At 37.3% G+C, this 23574-nt stretch overlaps 1 protein-coding gene across 3 annotated transcripts in view; it reads right to left on the bottom strand.

The window, feature by feature from the left end:
- Positions 1–23574, bottom strand: part of CRPPA (CDP-L-ribitol pyrophosphorylase A) — a 336123-nt gene that overhangs the window by 146991 nt on the left and 165558 nt on the right. For 2 of the 3 annotated variants that reach the window (XM_070470642.1, XM_070470639.1), the window contains exons 7-8: positions 10846–10920; positions 10290–10382 (exon numbers count right to left, since the gene is read on the bottom strand). The exons of the other annotated variant lie outside the window; for it this stretch is intronic. In XM_070470642.1, coding sequence (XP_070326743.1) covers positions 10290–10382; positions 10846–10920 — 168 coding nt within the window. The remainder of the gene's footprint in view (positions 1–10289; positions 10383–10845; positions 10921–23574) is intronic. 3 annotated transcript variants of the gene reach the window in all.

The raw sequence follows: 23574 nt of genomic DNA, 5'->3' as shown, positions 1-23574 counted from the left end.
AACATATATATCTAGGGTGAAACAGATCACCAGCCCAGGTTGGATGCATGAGACAAGTGCTCAGGCCTGGTGCACTGGGAAGACCCAGAGGGATGGGGTGGAGAGGGAGGTGGGAGGGGGGACCGGGATGGGGAATACATGTATATCCATGGCTAATTCATTTCAATGTATGACAAAAACCACTGCAATGTTGTAAAGTAATTAGCCTCCAACTAATAAAAATAAATGGGAAAAAATAAATAAATAAATAAATAAGTCAATTCTTTCTATTCAACATCTCCCTTATAATAATATAATTTATATTTGTCCATGAAGTAAAACCATTTTAGATATTATAAACAAAGCCAGGTTTGGCTATGTTCATATTAACATCTGTATTAGTTAATTTATAATTAATTACTGAAGCATAACATGTAATTTTAAAATAATAAATGATTCTGAAATACATTTGGTCCCATCTTTGTAAAGAAATAGCATAACATAAACTAAAGGCCATTTCCACTGTTTAAAATAGAATCCAGTGCATACACACATGCGCATGTGTGCACACACACACACACACATCTAATAAAAGAAATCCCCAGGCATATTTTTTGAAAAACTGAATGACCAAACTAATTGTTCATTTCCCTTTCTAGAGATAAAATTCATGTAACCCTTTTAATAAAGGCGGCTACTTTCATTTACTTTGCTCTGTGCATTTCACATTAAATTCTATAAACTCATTTACTAAAACAGTGGTGCCAAATAAATTCACAAACAACTTTGCTCATCTGACCAAGTTTAGTAAACTACATAAAATAGGTAGTTAAATAGTGACTCCAAAACCCCGTAGTTAATCAATAAAAAAAAAATATTAATCAGAAAACCAAGCAAAAATCCTCTGGAATTCATTCTATTTGTACATTCATTAGAACATCATTCTATCTGAAAATAAACAACCTTTATTCATTAAAAGAAAGACTACAAGAAAGTATGTCCAGTGAGAATCAGTTCTTTATACAACACCAGTTACACGTCCATCACAATTAATCTTAGGTTATTTCCATATCTCATAACACAAACTTTTCAGTAACCATTTGGCCAGAAGCAAATATCTCCTAAAACTTAAAAAAACAGTCAATTCTTTCTATTCAACACCTCCTACAAGAATGATTTCATCATTCCTCATCTTTATGTTGGACATGAATCCCGTCATGACTGAAACTGCTAAAAGGTTCTAAAGGTATTTTAAACTAGTATTTATTTAGATTTTATTATTGATTTAGACAGGAAACACCCAAGGCTTACTATATACAAAGACAATGAAATGAAAACATTTGAAGAATTCTGTGGAAGTGATTGCACTTCTACCACAGAAGCTATGTATAAACTTGAGAGAGAAAACTTTAATGTACCTAAAGTGATGACATCATAAACATTTAACATATGATAAAGTTAGAACTTTCTAAGGAAAAAATCAAGGTATCCATAAGGCTACAAGAGCAACATGGTTAAGAAAGGAGTAAAGAATCTGCTTGTAATGTGGGAGACCTGGGTTTGATCCCTGGGTTGGGAAGATCCCCTGGAAAAGGGAATGGCTACTCATTCCAGTATTCTTGCCTGGAGAATTCCATGGACAGAGGAGCATGGCAGGCTACAGTCCATGGGGTTGCAAAGAGTCAGACACAGTTGAGTGACTAACACTTTCACTAAGAAAGGAGTAGAAAGGGGAATTGGGCTGAAACCCTAGGTTATTCATTGGCTACTAAGCACTCACTCACACACACATAAATCCATTCAAAAATAAATATAAATAAACTAGAGACCTGAAACATACATAGCTGATTCTTGAAAAATGTGGGAGTTAGGGGCGCCAACACTTTGTATAGTTGAAAATCCACACATAACTTATAGCCATTCCTCCAAATATGTGATTCCTCCTCTATCCCACAGTTCCTCAGCACCCACACATTCAACCAATTAGGATGGTGTGGGGAAGGAAATGGCAACCCACTCCAGTCCTCTTGCCTGGAGAATCCCATGGACGGAGGAGCCTGGTGGGCTGCCGTCTATGGGATCACATGGAGTTGGACACGACTGAAGTGACTTAGCAGCAGCAGCAGTATTATAGCATTTAACTACTGAAACAAACCTGCACAAGTGGACCTGCACAGTTCAAATCAATACTGTTCAAAGGTAAACTGTGCCTGGTAAAAGGTAAACCCAGTATGGAGGCAGTAAGAATTAGAATAGCAAGTGCTCTCTCTGTCTTGTAAGAAATTTTACCTCAAAAATAAATGTTCTTAACAAAAAACACATCTCACATCTTCTTAGTCTAGTAGTAGGGTTAACAGGATGAAATATATAGAACAAGAAGTGAAAGTGAAAAACATACATGATGGGTTCTGTTAAGAAATTTAACAAGATCACAGATTTTTATAACTTAACTTCAATAAAGGCTCAGTACCCTGTGAAGCTAAAGTAAGAAACCATTAGCATTTAAAAGAAGGAATCAATATATTTTTCCAATTGTCATTTGTTCTTTATTAGGAAGAAACATTAAACACATATATTTGGGTATATGTGTATTTTTAATATTTTTCCATCTTATTATTTAACACATTCATGAGAACATATGAGTAACAAGTGTATATGATAAACTGCACATTGGATTGATTCTGTTCCTGGCTCTGCCCCTGGTGAGTGTGGAACCTTCTGGAAACAATTTACATCTCTGTGACAGTTCCCCAGATGTGAATGTATCAAGTGTCGATTGATGTTGGCTTTCTATTTTTTTTATTTGCTGACATGTTCAAATATTAAACATTTTGAAGTATTTTAAAGATCATGTATTCTGATCTGTTATGTCAATAAGCTACTTCCTGAGAACCAGAACTAAATTAGGCACTTTTGAAAGTTTATTTATGTTTTTCAAAGCATTAAAATTCCACATGGGAATTTATGTTTTTTGCTTAAATAAATTCATAAAAAGATTCCTATCTCTTCTAAAGCACCAATAAAATGACTGCCTACATTGTCAGAGGAAAGTAGAGTCTTAGAGTAATCATCCAGATAATTACCATAAAATCATTTTGTTGTGGAAAGTGATAAACTGTTTTATCAAGTAAAAGAGTTTGCTTGGTTTCTCAATTTCTAATTTCCATTTAGATTTGTAGCCAATTTTCTTCTGCTTTTAAAAATTAAACATTTCTCTGGTGCCTATTACATGATCAGCTATGTTTACGCAGTAAGAAAGAATATACTGTCCTCAATCTCATCTGATGGGGCTTCCCTTGTGGCTCAGCAGTAAAGAATATGCCTGCAATGCAGGAGAGCCACGGGACTTGGGTTCAATTCCTGGGTGGGAAGATCCCCTGGAGAAGAGCATGGTAACCCACTCCAGTATTTCTGCCAGGAGAATCCCATGGACAGAGGAGCCTGGCAGGCTGCAGTCCATGGGTTTGCAAAGTCAGACACAACTGAAATGACTGAGCACGTAATCTCATCTGATAGTGGTATTAAAGAATGTTTTATGAAAATCTTGCCAGATCCAAATAAATCAGAATCTCTATTTTACTTTTTGGACCTGGAAAATATTTTTTTGACAGTTTCACAACTGGCTTTACATAAACTTGGATGGAAAATTGCTTTGGTCAGTTCTGTCTCCTGAACTCTCTTTTCCATTGTTGGCGGAAAAAACACCTCTCTGATCATTAATATCTAAGCAGATTCAGGCTACGATTCAGACTCTTAGCACTTTAGTGTCTTCTACAGTTTAAGTAAAAGCCTATGTAGGTTTTTTTTTTTTTGAAGTGATTTTTATATCAGAAATGTTGTGACTTTATCTTTTACTAGTTTGCTACTTTATTAAAATAGTAAATTTTAATAAATATAATAAATTTTAGCAAATGTATTTTATTGCCTTTTATAAATATTTATCATTATGTAAGTGGTGAACAAAAGCAAATAGGAGTAGAAAACAGAGAAATGAACATGTCTCACGTTGAAAGCTACTGTTTCGGATGATTCCAAAAGGAGCTTTCAGATGACCCTCTTGACAGCTGCGATCTGAAAAAGGTACTACCAGTATTATACTCCCTGGTGACCACAAGAGAGGCTAACAAAAACTTCAGTCAACTAAGGATAAAAAAACCTGGCCCCTTGATAACTTACGTGATAGACTAAAGAGCATCAGAAATCACATCTGAGAAGGATTCTTAAACACAATTCCTACACAACTTTATGAAAGAAAGCTTTTTTTTTTTTTTTTTTTTACTGTTCCTAAGTTTCTTCTTGTTACAAAACACAGAAAGGGATCTAAATTTTTAAAATTCCTTCATGCCAACCAGTTTCTAGTTTAGAAAAGACTTTTTTTTTCTTTCAGGTGGAGAGTAGACCAGTACAAGATGTGCTTATTATCCAAATATGTGTTCCCAGGGGCTCACAGCTGAAAGGTGGCATCGGCTAACCAACGCCATCCTAAGGCACAGCCTTCCTGAGAATTTATACAGAGTAGTCCACCCGACTGTCTCCACCCACTTTAGTGCCGGCACCTCTCGTGCCATCTGTCAGCCTCCAGTTGACTAGAGAAATTTGGAAAATTCTAATAATTCACTACAACTACAATTAAGTTATACCTACCAAAACAAAGGGTTTTCTAAGTTGATCAAATTAACGTTGATTAAGCTCTCTAAATCATATTTAACATCATCGACAATTAAGAACCTGGCAAAATTAGGCTACTTAAAATACATAAAACGAATATAGGAAGGATGACCAAATAAATGGTCCAAAAAATGTATTTCGAAAACAACAGTAATAAATACTTTTTACAAAACTGAAAATATTCCAAGATATCCTTGAAGGAAGTCATAACATTTAACCACAGAAATGTTTACTCGGTCATTCAAAAAAATTTTTGCAAACATAACCTAAATTTTAAAATCAGAAGACAAAATTATTTTAATTACTTGTCCTACTCTTCATGCCAAAACTTTGTTCCTTTCTTTACACAGATCTTAAAGCAGCAGCCTCCACCTGTGCCAGTTTATCTTAAATAATAAACCCCCCTACACTAAGTATCCCCTAACTAATTTTGCTTTCATAAAAGCCAGGGAGAAGTTAATCTTTGAACACCCCAGACTCCTGCAGAACTAAAACTAAAACCTAATCATCCTAAATACCTAGAACCCAGCACCATTGCCTATCCACTCCTTTAGTAGTTAGCTCCCTCCAGTGAAGCTGGAAGTCACATATACCTTCTGGATGACTACTGAATGGCAGCTAACAGGAAATTTCAAAACTACTGTCTGTGTCTACACAAGAATATAACAGCAGAGACATGCGGGCTTCATCAATATTGTAGATCTGACGTCAGTTTTTTTAGCACTGAGAACATGACCTAATGTTTCCACCAAACAAATGTCCCAGCTAAACTGACCTTCAGTTCCATTTCTTCTGAATATGCATCCCTATACAGTAAAACATGATGACACTGCAAACAACCTTAACTAGACAGTCTCTTGGTTGAAAAAACCCTCACAAACACCTACTCAACCACAATTTTACTTCTCATCTGGCTGATTCCTACCAAGTCTCCCCCTGTTCAGATGGACTGAAAACCAAAGTTGATAAACCTTTGCACAGGAAAAAGGACCCCTGTATTAAATTTCAGCCAGATAAAATAGGACTGTAACCATTTACAACATGCTCTGTGCTCAGTCGCTGAGTCATCTCTGCCTCTTTGCAACCCCGGGGACTGTAGCCCACCAGGCTCCTCTGTCCATGGAATTTTCAAGGCAAGAATACTGGAGTGGGTTGCCATTTTCTACAATGGATTCAATAACCATTGAATCACACTGTCCCAGAATAAAAATGGAGATACTTTTCTATGACTCTAATTGTCACTTTGCATTTATTTTCTAATGAATAAAATCCATCTGTTGAGGGAAGCAAAGGAATGGACTCTTCTTAGAACTTAAGAGTGCTTAACAAAAGCCTTATAGGGGGAAAAAAAAACGGTAAGGTACTTTTTGTCTTGGTCAAATCTTCTCGAGAAGTAATTCAGACAGAAGCAAAGTAGACACATCATAGCCTCAGAGCTGCCTGGTTCACATAACACTGGATTAGTTGCAGAGTCATGTCCAACTCTTGTGACCCATAGACTGAAGGCTGCCAGGCTACTCTGCCCATGGGATTTCCCAGGCAAAAATACTGGAATGGGGTTGTCATCTCCTCCTCCAAGGGACCTTCCTTACCCAGGGATCAAACCCACATCTCCTGTGTCTCCTACATTGCAGGCGGATTCCGTACCCATTGAGCCACCATGGAAGCCAAAAGGTAGTTGATATAATATCTTTGGCAGACATATATACATATATTGCTGCGTTTGAACTCTGGTGTTGGAGAAGAGTCTTGAGAGTTCCCTGGACTGCAAGGAGATCAAACCAGTCAATCGTAAAGGAAATCAAACCTGAATATTCATTGGAAGGATAGACGCTGAAGTTGAAGCTCCAATACTTCAGCCACCTGATGCAAAGAATCGACTTATTGGAAAAGACCCTGATGGTGGGAAAGACTGAAGGCAGGAGGAGAAGGGGATGACAGAGGATGAGATGGTTGGACAGCATCACCAACTCAATGGACATGAGTTTGAGCAAACTCTGGGAGATGGTAAAGGACTGGGAAGGCTGGTGTACTGCAGTCCGTGGGGTCGCAGAGAACTGGACATAACTGAGAGACTGAACAACAACAAGAATACATATGTATGTAATTGAAAAAAAAGAAAAAATGTTCACATAATATCTTTTCAATTACATATATATGTATATCTGTCTGCATATATATTTACACTTACATACCCACACACTGTATCTACCTGTGTGTATATATTTTTCTCACTAATGTAAAAATTCTGTCCCCAGATATATAGACTCTTTTATTTTACAACTATAATATTTTCTGCACAGCAATTGATATTTATTTGGGGAATATTTGAATGGCTCTGCCAAATTTTAAGTCACAGGGAAACTGAAGTGGCCTTTTGACAATTTGGAGGCAAAGGAGCATCAGAAGCAAAACAGATAGAGCCTTTATACAATCATTCACAGGACAATTGAAAAATCTGGTGACAATTTACTTGGCTCTCAAAGAAGGCAGCATTCTTTACCTTTCCAGTGGTTTGTTCCACCCCAGGATTCAGATTCTAGATGTGTTCTTGGGACATTTTCCTATGAAGTTTAATAATAACCCTAATATCACCATGCTGAGTCTACCTATGCGATGTAAAATAGTGGGTAAGCAAATATTAATTACAGAGTGACAACTGTCCGTTTAAAGTGAACATTGTACAATTTTTATAGTATACTGACTTATAAAAATACTATTCTAAAGCTAGTTCTCATAGACGTTTCCTTCCTAAGTAGAAGATTGCCCATCTTTTCCCTTAGCTTGATAAAGAATGTTAGGTAGCCAAAAATATCTGGCATTTACTAGGATGAAATGGAACTTTACAAAGGTCAACAGAAAACTGAATTCAAATACTTATGGAAGTAATACAAAGGACTTAGATTGAGATATAATAGTTGCAATAAACTATCAGTTCAGTAGAGTCACTCAGTCATGTCCGACTCTTTGCGACTCCATGGACTGCAGCACGCCAGGCCTCCCTGTCCATCACCAACTCCCAGAGTTTACTCAAACTCATGTTCATTGAGTCGGTGATGCCACCCAACCATCTCATCCTTTGTCGTCCCCTTTTCCTGCCCTCAATCTTTCCCAGCATCAGGGTCTTTTCAAATGTCAGTTCTTCGCATCAGGTGGCCAAAGTATTGGAGTTTCAGCTTCAGCATCAGTCCTTCCAATGAATATTCAGGACTGATTTCCTTTAGGATGGACTGGTTGGATCTCCTTGCAGTCTAAGGGACCCTCAAGAGTCTTCTCCAACACCACAGTTCAAAAGCATCAATTCTTTGGCTCTCAGCTTTATTTATAGTCCAACTCTCACATCCATACACGACTCCTGGAAAAACCATACCCTTGACTAGACAGACCTTTGTTGGCAAAGTAATATCTCTGCTTTTTAATATGCTGTCTAGGTTGGTTATAACTTTTCTTCCTAGGAGTGAGCGTCTTTTAATTTCATGGCTTCAGTCACCATCTGCAGTGATTTTGGAGCCCCAAAAATAAAGTCTGTCACTCTTTTCATTGCTTCCCCATCTACTTGCTATGAAGTGATGGGACCCACTGTGACACTGTGGAGGAGGCAGGGATCAAATCCCCAAGAGAAAGAAATGCAAAAAGGCAAAATGGCTGTCTGAGGAGGACTTACAAACTGCTGTGAAAAGAAGAGAAGCAATAAATTATAAGAATTCACAATTTCAAAACTTTGAGAGAGAGAGAGAGAGAATGCGTGTGTATTTAATGAAGAGAGGCAGAAGAAAGGAGCAGAGGAAAATTCAGTGATGACACAGATTCCCACCTGAGTACTGGCCACAACTGTACTGCCGCTGAGAGAAGTCAGTGGATGGGAAATGTGTACTGTGATAGATCAGATACGCTAGCTGTGAGAGGACAGTCAAGTACTCAAATGGAAGTAGCTAATGAAATGCTGAACAAGGTAGAACTGAAGCTCAGGAATCAGGTTAGAGCAGCAACAGTGAGTGTTGATTCATCTCATCCAAACTGGAAAGAGCAGGAGCTAGGCTATTAAATGAAACTAACTAACACTGCATGGCTGCCAAAGGCCCAGGACTGTAACGTGAACTGTATTTAATCATTTTAACTCTGACAATGATTTAAGAAGTATGGCCATAGTAGCCTCATTTCTAAAAGGAGGAAAGCAAGTCTCAGATAAGTGAAGTCACTTGACCAAAGAAACGAGGTATTCTGAATTTAAGCCTTTCCTCTCTTTACAGTACCATTCTGCCTCTTTAGAAGAATATCTGGGAACATGATATAAATGAGGCTTCCCAGGTGGCTCAGAAATAAAGAATCCGCCTTCCAATGCAGGAGACACAGAAGATGCGGGTTTGATCCTTGGGTCAGGAAGATCCCCTGGAGGAGGAAATCCCAATCCACCCCAGTATTCTTGTCTAGAAAATTTCATGGACAAAGGAGCATGGTGGGCTACAATCCATGAGATCACAAAAGAGTTTGGCCAAAGAGTTGATATGAATGAAATTTCTAAGCAAGTGAACCTGGAGAGACGAACAGGGAGCCAAACAGAACTTAGACTTTATCTCCATCCTATAGAGCCTTAGAGACCTCCGGCACTGGGAACACTTCATGATGTTTCTAACAGTCTCAATGAAAACATCCATATTTCTGTCAAAATCAATCACATGAGGAATTTGGGTTTCCACAGTCAGCAGCAATGGTGGAACTCACCTTTAGGGCATGAAGTCAAATACAACAGGCCCGGGAAATAATCAAACTTCCCCCAATTGCTAATTCATTTCCTCATTCACAGCTTTGTTGACAGCTACTTATTTTACTGCAAATTTTCTTTATTCTGTGTTAATAATCTCACCAAACAAAAGGCAAATTCCCACACTATGGGACAGGCCTGAGTGTTAGAATTCAGCAACTGCTAAGTTATCGTTTTGAGAATTTCATGTTTGGGATCCCTTCTCGCAGCAAAATGCTGCTGACTGCAGATTCTTATCAACTGGTTCCTCAGGCCTGGGCTCCGATTTTATTTCTTCTTGGTTTTGCTCTCTGAAATTCTCTGCCACACAGTTTTAAAAGCCAATAAAAGTAAATTCTGTACTAAACACAGAGCTTTAGTCTTTCATAGAAAAGATCTCTCAAATTTTCCTGGGCCATTTTTCTAGGGCTTCTCTCTCATTGGTTGCTCATTCTACTTTTGCTGTCCATGGGACAGAGAAGATGAAAGAAAGTAAGAGTATTTTATTCAATATGATTTTTCCCCATTGGTTTTTTTTATCTTTGGGATTTCTTCTCTAACAGCACTCTGATGATACACTAAAATAAGCTCCTTCACAGTATCCAAACAACTGGTCAACTTAGCAATAAACTCTGCAATTCAAATGATGGGAAAGACATCAAGTTTTTGCTAGGTTGAATTAAACTGTTTTTCAAACATGCCAGTTCAACCAAATAATTGAAATTCTAAGTACCTGCAGTTAGAGAAGTCAGAGCAAGAAAGCATATTCAGGAATCCACTAAGAAGAACTTCTTCTTTAGGTTTAGCTGGATTTCTTCAATTGGATGAAATTTTGTTTAAAAGAAAAGTTCAATTTCAAAGAATAAAAGCATAAGTTTGAAAAGTGAGTTAATTCACTTACTGAAATAACCACAACAGGATATAAAATGGAAAGATTACTTTCTTCCAGCATATTCAGTAACCTCTGGGTTTCTTCAAAATCAGAGGTCATAACCTGAAAGACCAGAAAAATAAAAGAAAGTGAAAAGAAGCTAAATGACTTAAGAGTTAATTCACGGAGAAAAATGGAGAGCTTTTAAATATTTAAACATTCAAAATATCTATCAAGCTTAATTTTAAATTTTCAAACAATGTTGATACCCATAAGATTATAACTATTTAAATTTAAAGAATTCATTAATTCAAACCTGTCTTTCTGTCTAATTTTTATCAGAAACTTGAAAATACTGTCTAAAGAAATATCACTCTCTTCTCATTATGGGAACTAGATTGTAAGAAAATGCTATTTCCCTATCTAAAAAGACAAAAATAACATTTTGAAATAAATATTGAGTAATACCACTCACCTATCAAAATCTTAAATTCAAATACTTAAGAATCAAGAAAACTAAGTACTCTTCCACATTACATTCACACAAATTCTCAAGTAATTTCAATCACTTGTATTTACTACTTACATTCACACAAACAAAACTGTAGCATTGCTCTAAGATGATTTGCTGAAGATCTTGGCCAGATATGACTTTTACATGCTAGGAGAAAGAACACACGGGAAAAAAGAGTTTACAAACTATACAGAAAACCAAACATGAAGATAAACAACTTTATGAACACAAAACTTCTATAGGCATATAAAGCCAAGGACCATATATAAAACCAAAATAAACTGGGCTTAAGTTTCTGAGGCTAAAAAAAAAGAGCATTTGAAATAGTCCATAAATAGTTAATATTATTGTAGCAAAAAAGGATATGGGAAATTGTTTTAGATAAAAAGAGGTAGAAAAAGCTCAAGATATATTCAGGACTCGGTAAATAGTCTGGCTTTTTTTAATATAAAAATATACTGCAGAAAACAACTGAATAAAATTTAAACGTTGGTTAGATGAGATTTGTTAAAGGATTCTGGAAGCATGTTAAATACTACAGTTACAAAGAAGAGATTTCACTAAATATGGGATGACTATAAACAGGGAAAGCAACAAAAGACTGTATCATAAGTGGGCGTCTTCTGAGGGTCAGAATAGGAAGACCCTGAGCTCACCCCTCCCATGAAAGACCAAAACTACAGCTACATGTAGAATAATTGTCTCTGAAAACGACTTGAACAGTAGCAGAACAGACTTTCTACAACCAAGGATGTGAAGAAAAGGCTGCATCAAGCCAGGAGGGGACAGGAAGAGGGGCAGTCTAGTCAGAACCCCATCCTGGTGCTTCACTCCATATGCAAGAGGAATACTGCAAACATGACGGCCCCCCTGAGGAGCTTGGAGTCTGAGCCCCACGCTGGATTCCCAGCCTGGGGCAGAGGGGTCTGCACCAGGGAGCTGCCATCACATTTGGCTTGAGAAAACAATGTCTGAAAACTTCCTCACTCTGGGGAAGAAAACAGACATCCATGTCCAGGAAGTATAGAAAGTACCAAACAAAATGAATCCAAAGAGATGTATACCAAGACACGTTATAATTAAAATGACAAAATTCAAAGGTAGAGAGTCTGAAAATCAGCAAGAGAAAAACAGTTAGTTATATACAAGAGAAGCTTCATAAGACTAGCAGCTATTTTTTTCAGCTGAAATGTATAGCCCCAGAAGCAACTAACATGATATATTCAAATTATAGAAAGGGGAAAACTTACAACCAGGAATACTCTACTTGACAAGATTATGATTCAAAATTGAAAGAGAGATAGAGTTTTCTACAAGCAAAAGCTAAAACAGTCTGTCACCACAAAACTGGCCTTATAGGAAATGTTAAAGGGAATTCTTTAAATGTAAAATGCCATAGCTAGAAACCAGAAATTTATGAAGGAAAAACACACTATGAGGCAAACATATAGAAAAGGTAGTAGATCAACCACCTATACAGCTAATATGAAGATTAAAAAACAAAAGTAGTAAAATCATCTGTATCTAAAATATTTAAGTGATACTCAAAGTAAAAAGATGATAAAATATGACATCAAAAACATAAAACATGGGTAAGAATAAAATGCTGTGCTTTTGGAATGAACTTGGACTTAAGCCACCATCAGCTTAAAATCGACTACTACATATGTAGTTTGTCATATATGAATTTCACGGCAGCCACCACGAACCTCAGAGGCTTCCCTGGCGGCTCAGTCAGTAAGGAATCAACCTGCAATGCAAAGACCCAGGCTCAACCCCTGGGTCAGGAAGATCCCCTGGAAAAAGAAATGGCAACCCATTCCAACATTCTTGCCTGGGAAGTCCCATGGAAGGGGATGCCTGGTGGGCTATAGTGCATGGAGTCACAAGAGTCAGACCCGACTTAGCAACTAAACCACCTAAATAAACCACCACGGTAACAGAAGCCAAAAATCTCTGGCTGATACACAAAAAATAAAGAGAAAGGAATCCAAACATAACACTAAACAGCGTCATCAAACGACAAGGGAAAAGAACAAGAGGAAAAAAATAAAAAAAAGAACGAGAGAAGAAAGAGATAAAGAACTACAAGCCCAATCAGAAAACAACAAAATGACAGTAATTATAGACCTAATCAATACTCATTTCAATCTAAAGGGACTAAATGCTACAATCAAAAGACAGGGTGGCTGAAAGCATTAAAAAAAAACAACACTTACCTATAAGTCACCTTCAAGTGACTCATTTCATATCTAAAGACACACACAGACACACACAAAGTAGCAATATGCATCTCAAACAAAATATGTAACAAAATGTACATTTTTTAAAACAAAAAATGTAACAAGAGACAAAGAAGGTCATTATATAAAGATAAAGGAATCAATCCAGCAAGAGAATATAAAATTGTAAATATCTATGCACCCAACAAAGGGGCACCTAAGTACATAAAGCAAATATTAACACATATACAGGAAGATATAAACAATAATATGATAATAGACTTTAACACTCCACTTACACTGACATTTAGATCAGAGAGAATATCAGTAAGGAAATATTGGTCTTAAAGACACAATAGACCATATAAACTTAAATAGATATGTATGGACCTTCAACCACCCAAACAGCAGAATACACATTCTTTTTAAGTACACATGGAACATTTTCCAGGATAGATCACATATTAGATCATAAAACAGGTCTCAAAAAATTAAAAACCAATTCTTTTCTGACTCAAACAGCATAAAACTATAAACCAATTATAAGAATAAAACTGGGGTGGGCGGGAAACCACAAAATGTGAAGCGTAAACCAAAAGGAACTAATCAATCAATGGGTCAATGAAAAAAATCAAAGAAGAAATCAAAAAATAATCTAAAACAAATGAAAATAGAAAGACAACATTCCAAAGTCCAAGGGATACGGTGAAAGTGGTTTTAGGAGAGACGCTTATAGTAATGCAGGCCTACTTCAAAAAGCAAGAACAACCTCAAATAAACAATCTAACTTTGCACCTAAAGGAACCAGAAAAAGATTAATAAAAGAAACACAAAGTTAGTTGAATGAAGGAAATAATAAGTCTAAAATACAATGCTTGTTCCGTAATAAAACCTGAAACTCTGTAGCTCAAAAATCATTGCCTCTTCAGTAGAACTCAGCTTTAATTCTACCTAATTTTGACAAGGTATTTGAGAAAGAGAAGAAAAGGTTCGAGGTCTTGGCTATGCTATAGAAATTACTTGGCTCATAAATTTCAAAAATTTTATTTTTGTTTAAAGTTCTTGAGTAGATATTTCAGAGACAACATTAATTTTAAAAAAAGACAAAAACAAAATACTGCCATGGTAAAATAGAGAAGAAAATAGCTTGCACTGTGTAACACTGGGTTTGTTCAAGAAGTTTCATCTTCTAGATATTACAGGGAGATTATTTTTCACGGGTCTCTCCTGTATCCAAACATTTTTAAAGGCACAAATAACTAGTATACACCAAACTGGCTTTTCAAGGATGTTCATATAGCAGGCAGACTTTCAAAAACAGGCAAAACCTTGAAGCAAATTTGCTTGCATTCTAGAAAGTATAGACATCTCTCTCTATAGAGAAGATCTGCTTGGCATTCTAGAGTAATACAGACGTCTCTCTTGCAAGAGGAGGATGGGCTGGTTTGCCAGCAGTCCCAGTATAACAGCAGTGCTTCTCAATAAGAAGATTCCTTTTTAACGTGCTCCACTGCCTAACAACATCCATCTCTACTGACATTTCCCTGGAGAAATTGCAGTTCAGAAAATCAGTGCTGCCCTGTCATTCTGCTTACTGCTATGGTCCTAGCAAACTCTTTTCACTGACTGGAGTTTCACATCTTTTGCCAATATTTACAACATCGACATGTGTGTTTGCACACAAAATGAGTTTAATCCTCAGATCCTGCCTAGTTTCTGACTTGACAGATAATGAAATAAGGCAACCATGTATCTTAACTTCAGCAAATAGAGTGAATTCTGAACTCAAAAAAAATAACTTACTTAAAAAATTTTTTTCTTTTGGAGATACATAAAATAAGATCTAGGACAAGAACATGAAGGGTATTCCAGTTTAGCTTTTCAAGTATTAAAACTGGCAAATCCTTGAGAACAGGGAATGGAGTCCCTGAGGACAGAAACACGTCTGTAACCACTAGCACATACTCAACAAATAGGTTTTTAAAATTTGTATTTTTCCAAAAAAGAAGAAAAAAAAAGGTTATGTTCTTAAAACCAACTACATGGAAGTTTTTTAACAGGTAAAAATAATAAAAAATCCAAAAATAACACTACCTAGAAATAGTTACCCTGAGCATTGGATAAGTATCATTTCAACAGTCATCTATTAATAATATATGCAGCAAGCTGCTAGGACAAAAGGACAAAAGAACAGAAAAAAAAAAAAACAGAATCATATGCATGTCATTTAAAAATTCTTTAGTGTTAGCAAAAAAAAAAAAAACCCTTAAATATAATAAACCTGCTAAACTTCAAATTATTCTTCACCTCCAGGGAACTTTTCCTAAACATTAACATGTCATGAACCAGGTGAGGACACTGGACTTTCAATGACAACACACTTCATGTGTAAGTCAGTGTTAATTGATTTCCTTCTAGGATAGAGAAAGAAATAGCATACTGTAATTCTGCCCACAGCCTAGTTCTGGTCAATCATACTTTTATCCTGACAAGGCTTATTAGATTCATAGCCTATTCTATAGCCATAATTCACACAAGTTGACATAATATATCTATGCTCAAGGCAACTGCTTTAAATAAAATATCTCCATTTATAAATTCAAATTAATTCACTTCTCTATTTGATGGACTTCAGTTGCAAGTAGTTTTTTGTTTGTTTTTTAATACAAGCCTCAAAATTTTTACATTCATTGAGTGTTTCCTTCTATTCTGGAAGAAGAGCTTATCTGGGAAAAAAAGTTCAGTTCACACTTAACCTCAGAGATTTGTAGTTTCTGCACAAATATATTCAAACACAGAGCACTGTCCTGATGCTTTTTAAAGTCCGTATGTCATAAATCCATGGCTGATTCATGTCAATGTATGACAAAACCCACTACAATATTGTAAAGTAATTAGCCTCCAACTAATAAAAATAAATGAAAAAAAAAATAAATAAAGTCTGTATGTCATTTATTCACTCTCTATTCACCATTTCTGGGGGTTGGATTTCAACTTCAATAGTTCTAATAGAAAACAGACACAGAAGTTACCTATGAAATTTTTTTCCTGTTATCTAATTAAATGACAACTTGGCTGGTAGTAATATTCTTGGATTCCACTTTCATTCCCTCCAAAGTTTACAGACAATGATTCATTGTATGTATTTGAATGGTAAGTTCTGTGAAGGTGTAAGAGGTCTGGCAGAGTATCCTCCTTTCTATAAGTTTTGTTTTTTATTTTTGCCCCTAGGTACCTACCTGAAGAATTCTTTATGAAGAAGTTCAAAATCTTAATTAGAATCAGACCATATTTAAATTGTCAATTGCTATTCCTCAGTTTTTTTTCTGAAAATATACCCTTTACATTTAACAGAACGAGTTAGGCATTTCAAGGAAATTTTTTTCTAACTTTCCAAATAATATCATTTGTCTACTTGACATATTACATAAATATGGTCCATATATTGGATGCTTTTATCATTATCACATCTATTCTCTATTATTTATCATTTAATTTTTACTTTGAATACACTATTATCTCGTTTCCCTGTGATAATAACTGACCTTTGCTATATTCTGCCTAATGCACTAATTATTTCTATTACATTGATGTTCTAATTGTCTCCACAGTTCTCAATCCATTAAATTCTTGCAATACTGTCTTTTGAATTTTTAACCTTCTTGAATTCAGATTTTTACTGAGTTTTTCTACAGAACCAAAAGGAGTGAAAATATTTTGAGTGGTAGGAGAGTCTTGAGGTTTCTTCCAGGTTTTTAAGATCAGATTTGTGTGTTTTGTGATTTTCAGTATGCATTGTAGAGCTTATTAATTACTATTTTTACAAACTGATGAGTTTTAAAATGATAGAATGATAGGCACTAATAGTATTCCCCGCCTCAGCTGAAGTACCACGGAGAATTGAGGGATTTGCCCACTTTTCCAGACCTTCATTTTTTTAACCCACCTAAAAAAAAAAAAATGAAAACCCAACTACACTTTTTTCCATCTTGAAACTGAGACTCTTAAAATAATTGTTTCCAGTGAAGTTTAATTATTTTATTTGGTCATACTGCTTTCCTCCTGAACAGAAAACAAACAATATTTTCCATGCTTGAGTAAAGAAACTTAGATTTTACCTAAATATAGCAGAGGAGACTCTGACACCTTTAATAAACAAAGACAGCCTTAGACAATGCTATTAGGTTGTTTATGAAAATGTTCTATGGCATCATCTTAAACTGTCATTCCTAATGTTTCCACATTCAAACACAACAAATGGAACAATCTGCTGGCTAGAACTCCTTGTTCTGTAAATATTTTGGTTCAAAGAACATTTAAACAAAATTTAAAACAACCTTCCAATGTGTTCAGTAAAATTTTAAAAGCATATCCCCACTCCCCCCTCCCCCGCAAAAACCACCATGAAATATTTCCCTTACATCATAAAAAAATAAGAATTTCAAAAATATTTACTACTAACAAAATGGAAACATCTGCATATTCAAAATACTATTTAAAGTAGGGATCTTAGGAAGGAAGCTGGGCTGCCAAAAAACGTTTTCCATTTCAAGAATAGTTAAGACTTAACTAAGGATGAAAGGCTTTGGTTTCAGGTCCCATGAGTCAGAGGTTCAAAAATGTGTTTCTGAAAGCCAGCCTCTTCTTATAGACTATATTAGCTGGATCATTTCTTAATCTGAATCCATCAATTTCTCACCTCCCTCCCATTCAAATAAGGGCACTAATGTGGGTATATACAAGGGAATCAGTGGAGAAGGAAATGGCAACCCACTCCAGTACTCTTGCCTGGAAAACTCCATGGATGGGGAAGCCTGGTAGGCTATAGTCCACAGGGTCGCAAAGAGTTGGACACAACTGAGTGACTTCACTTTCTTTCTTGCTATAGTTCCTTTTGGAGAAGGAAAAGGCAACCCACTCCAGTGTTCTTGCCTGGAAAATCCCATGGACAGAGGGGCCTGGTGGGCTACAGTCTATGGGGTTGCAAAGAGTCGGAACGACTAAGCAACACACACACACACACACACACACACACACAAGGGAATCAGAGACATATGCACTTTTCACAATGGAGACAATACATTAATAATTTACAATCCTGTGCTGGCCTGGCCAGTGGGTAGGGGAAATGGGGAAATGGGGGAGATGTCAGTCAAAGGGTACAAAGTTTCAATTATACAAGATGAATATGTTTTGGGGATTGAATGCATGGTTCAGTTCAGTCACTCAGTCATGTCCAACTCTTTGTGACCCCAGAGACTGCAGCACACCAGGCCTCCCTGTCCATCATCAACTCCGGGAGTTTACTCAAACTCATGTCCACTGAGTAAGGGATGCCATCCAACCATCCCATCCTCTGTCGTCCCCTTCCCCTCGCACCTTCAATCTTTCCCAGCATCAGGGTCTTTACAAATGAGTCCGTTCTCATCAGGTGGCACTGGAGTTTGAGCTTCAGCATCAGTCCTTCCACTGAATATTCAGGACTGATTTCATTTAGGATGGACTGGTTGGATCTCCTTGCAGTCCAAAGGATTCTCAAGAGTCTCCTCCAACACCACAGTTCAAAACCATCAATTCTTCGGCACTCAGCTTTCTTTATAGTCCAACTCTCACATCCATACATGACTACTGGAAAACCCACAGCTTTGACTAGATGGACCTTGGTTGGCAAAGTAATGTCTCTGCTTTTTAATATGCTAAGTTGGTCATAGCTTTTCTTCCAAGGAGCAAGTGTCTTTTAATTTCATGGCTGCAGACACCATCTGCAGTGATTTTGGAATCCAAAAAAATTAAGTCTGCCGCTGTTTTCACTGTCTCCCCATCTATTTGCCATGAGGTGATGGGACCAGATGCTAGTATCTTAGTTTTCTGAATGTTGAGTTTTAAGCCAAAATTTGCACCCTCTTTCACTTTCATCAAGAGGCTCTTTAGTTCCTCTTCACTTTCTGCCATACAGGTGGTGTCATCTGCATATCGAGGTTATTGATTTCTCCCAGCAATCTTGATTCCAGCTTGTGCTTCATTCAGCCCAGCGTTTCCCATGAGGTACTCCGCATATAAGTTAAATAAGCAGGGTGACAATACATCTTGACATACTCCTTTCCTGATTTGGAACCAGTCTGTTGTTCCATGTCCAGTTCTAACTGTTGCTTCCTGACCTGCATACAGATTTCTCAGGAGGCAGGTAAGGTGGTCTGGTATTCCCATCTCTTTAAGAATTTTCTAGTTTGTTGTGATCCACACAGTCAAAGGCTTTGGCATAGTCAATTAAACAGAAGTAGATGTTTTTCTGGAACCCTCTTGCTTTTTTAGTGATCCAGCAGATGTTGGCAATTTGATCTCTGATTCCTCTGCCTTTTCTAAATCCAGCTTGAACATTTGGAAGTTCATGGTTCATGTACCGTTGATGACTGGCTTGGACAATTTTGAGAATTACTTTGCTAGCATGTGAGATCAGTGCAGTTGTGTGGTAGTTTGAACATTCTTTGGCATTGCCTTTCTTTGGGATTGGAATGAAAACTCACCTTTTCCAGTCCTGTGGCCATTGCTGAGTTTTCCCAATTTGCTGGCATATTGAGTGCAGCACTTTCACAGTATCATCTTCTAGGATTTGAAATAGCTCAACTGGAATCCCATCACCTCTACTATCTTTGTTCACAGTGATGCTTCCTAAGGCCGACTTGACTTCACATTCCAGAATGTCTGGCTCTAGGTGAGTGATCACACCATTGTGATTGTCTGGGTTGTGAAGATCTTTTTTCTATAGTTCTTCTGTGTATTCTTGCCACCTCTTCTTAATATCTTCTGCTTCTGTTAGGTCCATACCATTTCTGTCCTTTATCGAGCCCATCTTTGCATGGAATGTTTCCTTGGTATCTATCATTTTTTTGAAGAGATCTCTAGTCTTTCCCATTCTATTGTTTTCCTCTATTTGTTTGCACTGATCACTGAAGAAGGCTTTCTTATCTCTCCTTTGCTATTCTTTGGAACTCTGCATTTACATGGGTATATCTTTCCTTTTCTCCTTTGTCTTTAGCTCTTCTTCTTTTCACAGCTATTTGTAAGGCCTCCTCAGACAACCATTTTGCCTTTTTACATTTCTTTTTCTTGGGGATGGTCTTGATCACTGCCTCCTGTACAATGTCACAAACCTCCGTCCAAAGTTCTTCAGGCACTCTGTCTATCAGATCCAATCCCGTGACTCTATTTCCCACTTCCACTGTATAGTCGTAAGGGATGTGATTTAGGTCACAGCACCACCTTAATGAACGTGTTCCTTTACATGACCCTGTGTCTCACTGCTAAAACTGCCCTGGAGGTCAGTTATTTTCTGATGCAAAACCACAAGAACTGTGGAACTGAAGATACAGGTCCTAAGAATTGTGGAATTGAAGATACAGGTCCTAATCCTAACAAACCTGAGGACTATCACAAAGAATTCAAGACTCCCATTTCATCATTCAGATTATACATCCAAAGCTAGAAAGGATCCAGGCGAATGGCAAAGTTACCAAATCTGCTCAAGCTTATCTTTCCACTGAGTTTTAGTACAGAACAGTACACTATATATAACTAATAGGAAAATTTGTTGTATGTAGGCACTAGTTCACATAAATCATATTTGGCAGGCATATTTTATAAATATGATCCATTTTGTATGTGATAAGGGATGGTATGTTTAAAAAAGTATGCACGATAATATGACCACCCTACATTTCTTAGGCTTCCCTTGTGGCTCAGCTGGTAAAGAATCTGCCTGCAACGTGGGAGACCTGGGTTTGATCCCTGGGTTGGGAAGATCCCCTGGAGAAGGGAAAAGCTACCCACTTCAGTATTCTGGCCTGGAGAATTCCATGAGGTCGCATGGGTTCCATAGCCCATGGGGTCGCAAAGAGTCTGACACGACTGACAGACTTTCACTTCACTTAACGTTTCTTAGTAATGTACGAAACATTTGCAAGCTGAGAATTGGCAAGCTGACATAACAACTCTAATCTGTCCTAATTTAAAATTTTGTTCAAGTCACAAAAAAGTGGGGTACCCTCCTATCTATTGGATTAGCATAGGTTAGAGTTTCATTCATTCAACCAATAAGTATTTATTAAGAACTCTGAGCCAGATGCTAGACTGCACGTTGAAACCATAGCAACAGGCCAGACAGTTTCTATCCTCAAGGAGATCACGCTGGGAAAATAAAATTAACCAAAATAAAGTTAAGACCTGTGCTTCTCCAAGTTTGATCTACATAAGAAACCCTGGGAATCTCATTAAAAACACAGATTTTGATTCCTTTCATGCATTGGAGAAGGAAATGGCAACCCACTCCAGTGTTCTTACCTGGAGAATCCCAGGGACAAGGGAGCTTGGTGAGCTGCAGTCTATGGGGTCACACAGAGCTGGACACAACTGTCGCGACTTAGCAGCAGATGTGGAATGGGAGCTAAGAATCTGCATTCCTAACAAGCTATCAGGCAATGTTGCTAAAACTGCTTCATGGATCACATTGAAGAAATGAGCGGTTATATAATCTGAAAGTCCTGTCTCATTCTCAGTAGATAAATTCACCGAGGAATGTGCCTTCATCTAACCAACGGAGAGTAACCTTAACCTTGAGTCTACTGAAGGTATTGCCTTTCTTAAGCATCATAAAATAAGTTACCTATGTGTTTTATTAAATCTATCAGTATGCAAACTAAGTGACAAAAATGAAAGAATTCATTATTTCAACTGTATTTTCCCTCAAATCCATACCAAATTTACAGCATAATCAAAATTGTACTTATAAAATTTTGACTCTAAGTAACACAGACACTGCTCAGATATATATAGAGTAACATTAGAATCTAGTTTCCATATAACCATCCACTAATTAAGTATGTACAATTATGTTCTAGTCGAACTGTCTTTAATTTGAAATTATTAGAATCCACACAAAACACTGTTTCCAGTTTTGTAAATGATTTAAATAGTCTAAACGTTACAATTTATTATATTAGCTATGCATTCATTAGAAATTATATATAAAAAGTGAAAGTGAAGTCAGTCGCTCAGTCGTGTCCGACTCTTTGCGACCACATGGACTGTACCCTACTAGGCTTCTCCATCCATTGATTTTCCAGGCAAGAGCACTGGAGTGGGTTGCCATTTCCTTCTCCAGAGTTTCTTCCCGACCCAGGGATCGAACCCAGGTCTCCTGCATTGTAAGCAAGATGCTTTACCATCTGAGCTACCACATATATGGCTTTATCCCCAAGTAATTATAAAATCTGAGTGCAGGAAACAAAACAGTTTACATTAGCAGCTCTTAAATGCGGGGAGCTGTCCTCAGAGGCAGCGCAGCAGTATCAGGAGACACTGTCAGCTGTCAGAAGTGGGATGGGAAAGTAATACCTGTGCCAGTTGGCAGAGGACACTTGTGCTCAGTCGTGCCCAACTCTCTGAGACCCTGTGGACTCTAGCCCACCAGTCTCCTCTGCCCAGGGGATTTCCCAGGCCAGAATGCTGGAGTGGGTAGCCATCCCCTTCTCCAGGGGATCTTCCTGACCCAGGGATCGAACCTGCATACCCTGCATTGGCAGGTGGATTTTTTTTTTTTAATCACTGAGCCACCAGGGAAGCCTAAGACAGGGAGCTATTACATATTCTACAAGCACACAGAGGCCAGCCCCCAGAACAAAGAATTATCTGTACCAAAATTTTAATAACACAGCAACTGCAATATCCTGGGTTAGATGGAGAGTTCTGGCTTTTGATCGTCAATCAGTAGCTGACATTAAAAGAAATAATATTCTAACAACTTGAAGACTTAAGTAGAGTTACTTGGAAACAAGAGAATATTAAAATTGTGCTTTAAAAAATGCATTTTATCAGACAAGTGTTTAAAATAACACACCACAAATATAACAAGTGTGTTCAAAATGATTAGATAAGATTTATGTGATATCACTTATATGTGGAATCTAAAAAAAAAAAAGTATACAAATAAACTCATCTACAAAATGGAAGTAGGGTCACAGATGCAGAACACAATCTTACGGCTACCAAGAGGAAGAGGGGGAGGAGTTTGGGACTGACTTACACACGTGTATGCATGTTCAGTCATGTCCAACTCTGCAACCCCATGGTTCAAAGGCTCCTCTGTCTATGGGATTTTCCAGGCAAGGATACTGGAATGGGTTGCCATTTCTTCCTCCAGGGGATATTTCCGACCCAGGGACTGAACCCGTGTCTCCTGCATTGGGAAGTGGATTCTCTACCAGTGAGTCACCAGTGAAGCCCGAAAGATTCAGCACCAACTGTGAAAAGTCTGAAATAACAGGTTAAAATGTACAGACTTTGACTCACTTGCAGTGAATAGGCACTGAGCGAAGAAGAAAGAGAGATTTTTAACCTAAGCAGACAACTATGTATAAGTCTTTGAAAACAAGTTCTCAGGCACCAAAATACCATGGATAATTTATTCTGACCACAAGTTCAAAGGAGTATACTTGGTTCAGTTTCCCTAACACAAACCTCAGAGCTTCTATATACTTAAAGCTATCAGAACAACAGAATAACCTACTTTATGGTGTTACTTAGT

Source organism: Odocoileus virginianus, chromosome 1 (genome assembly GCF_023699985.2).
Source record: "Odocoileus virginianus isolate 20LAN1187 ecotype Illinois chromosome 1, Ovbor_1.2, whole genome shotgun sequence".
Lineage (NCBI taxonomy): Eukaryota > Metazoa > Chordata > Mammalia > Artiodactyla > Cervidae > Odocoileus > Odocoileus virginianus.
This window is presented reverse-complemented; position numbering and strand designations above follow the sequence as displayed.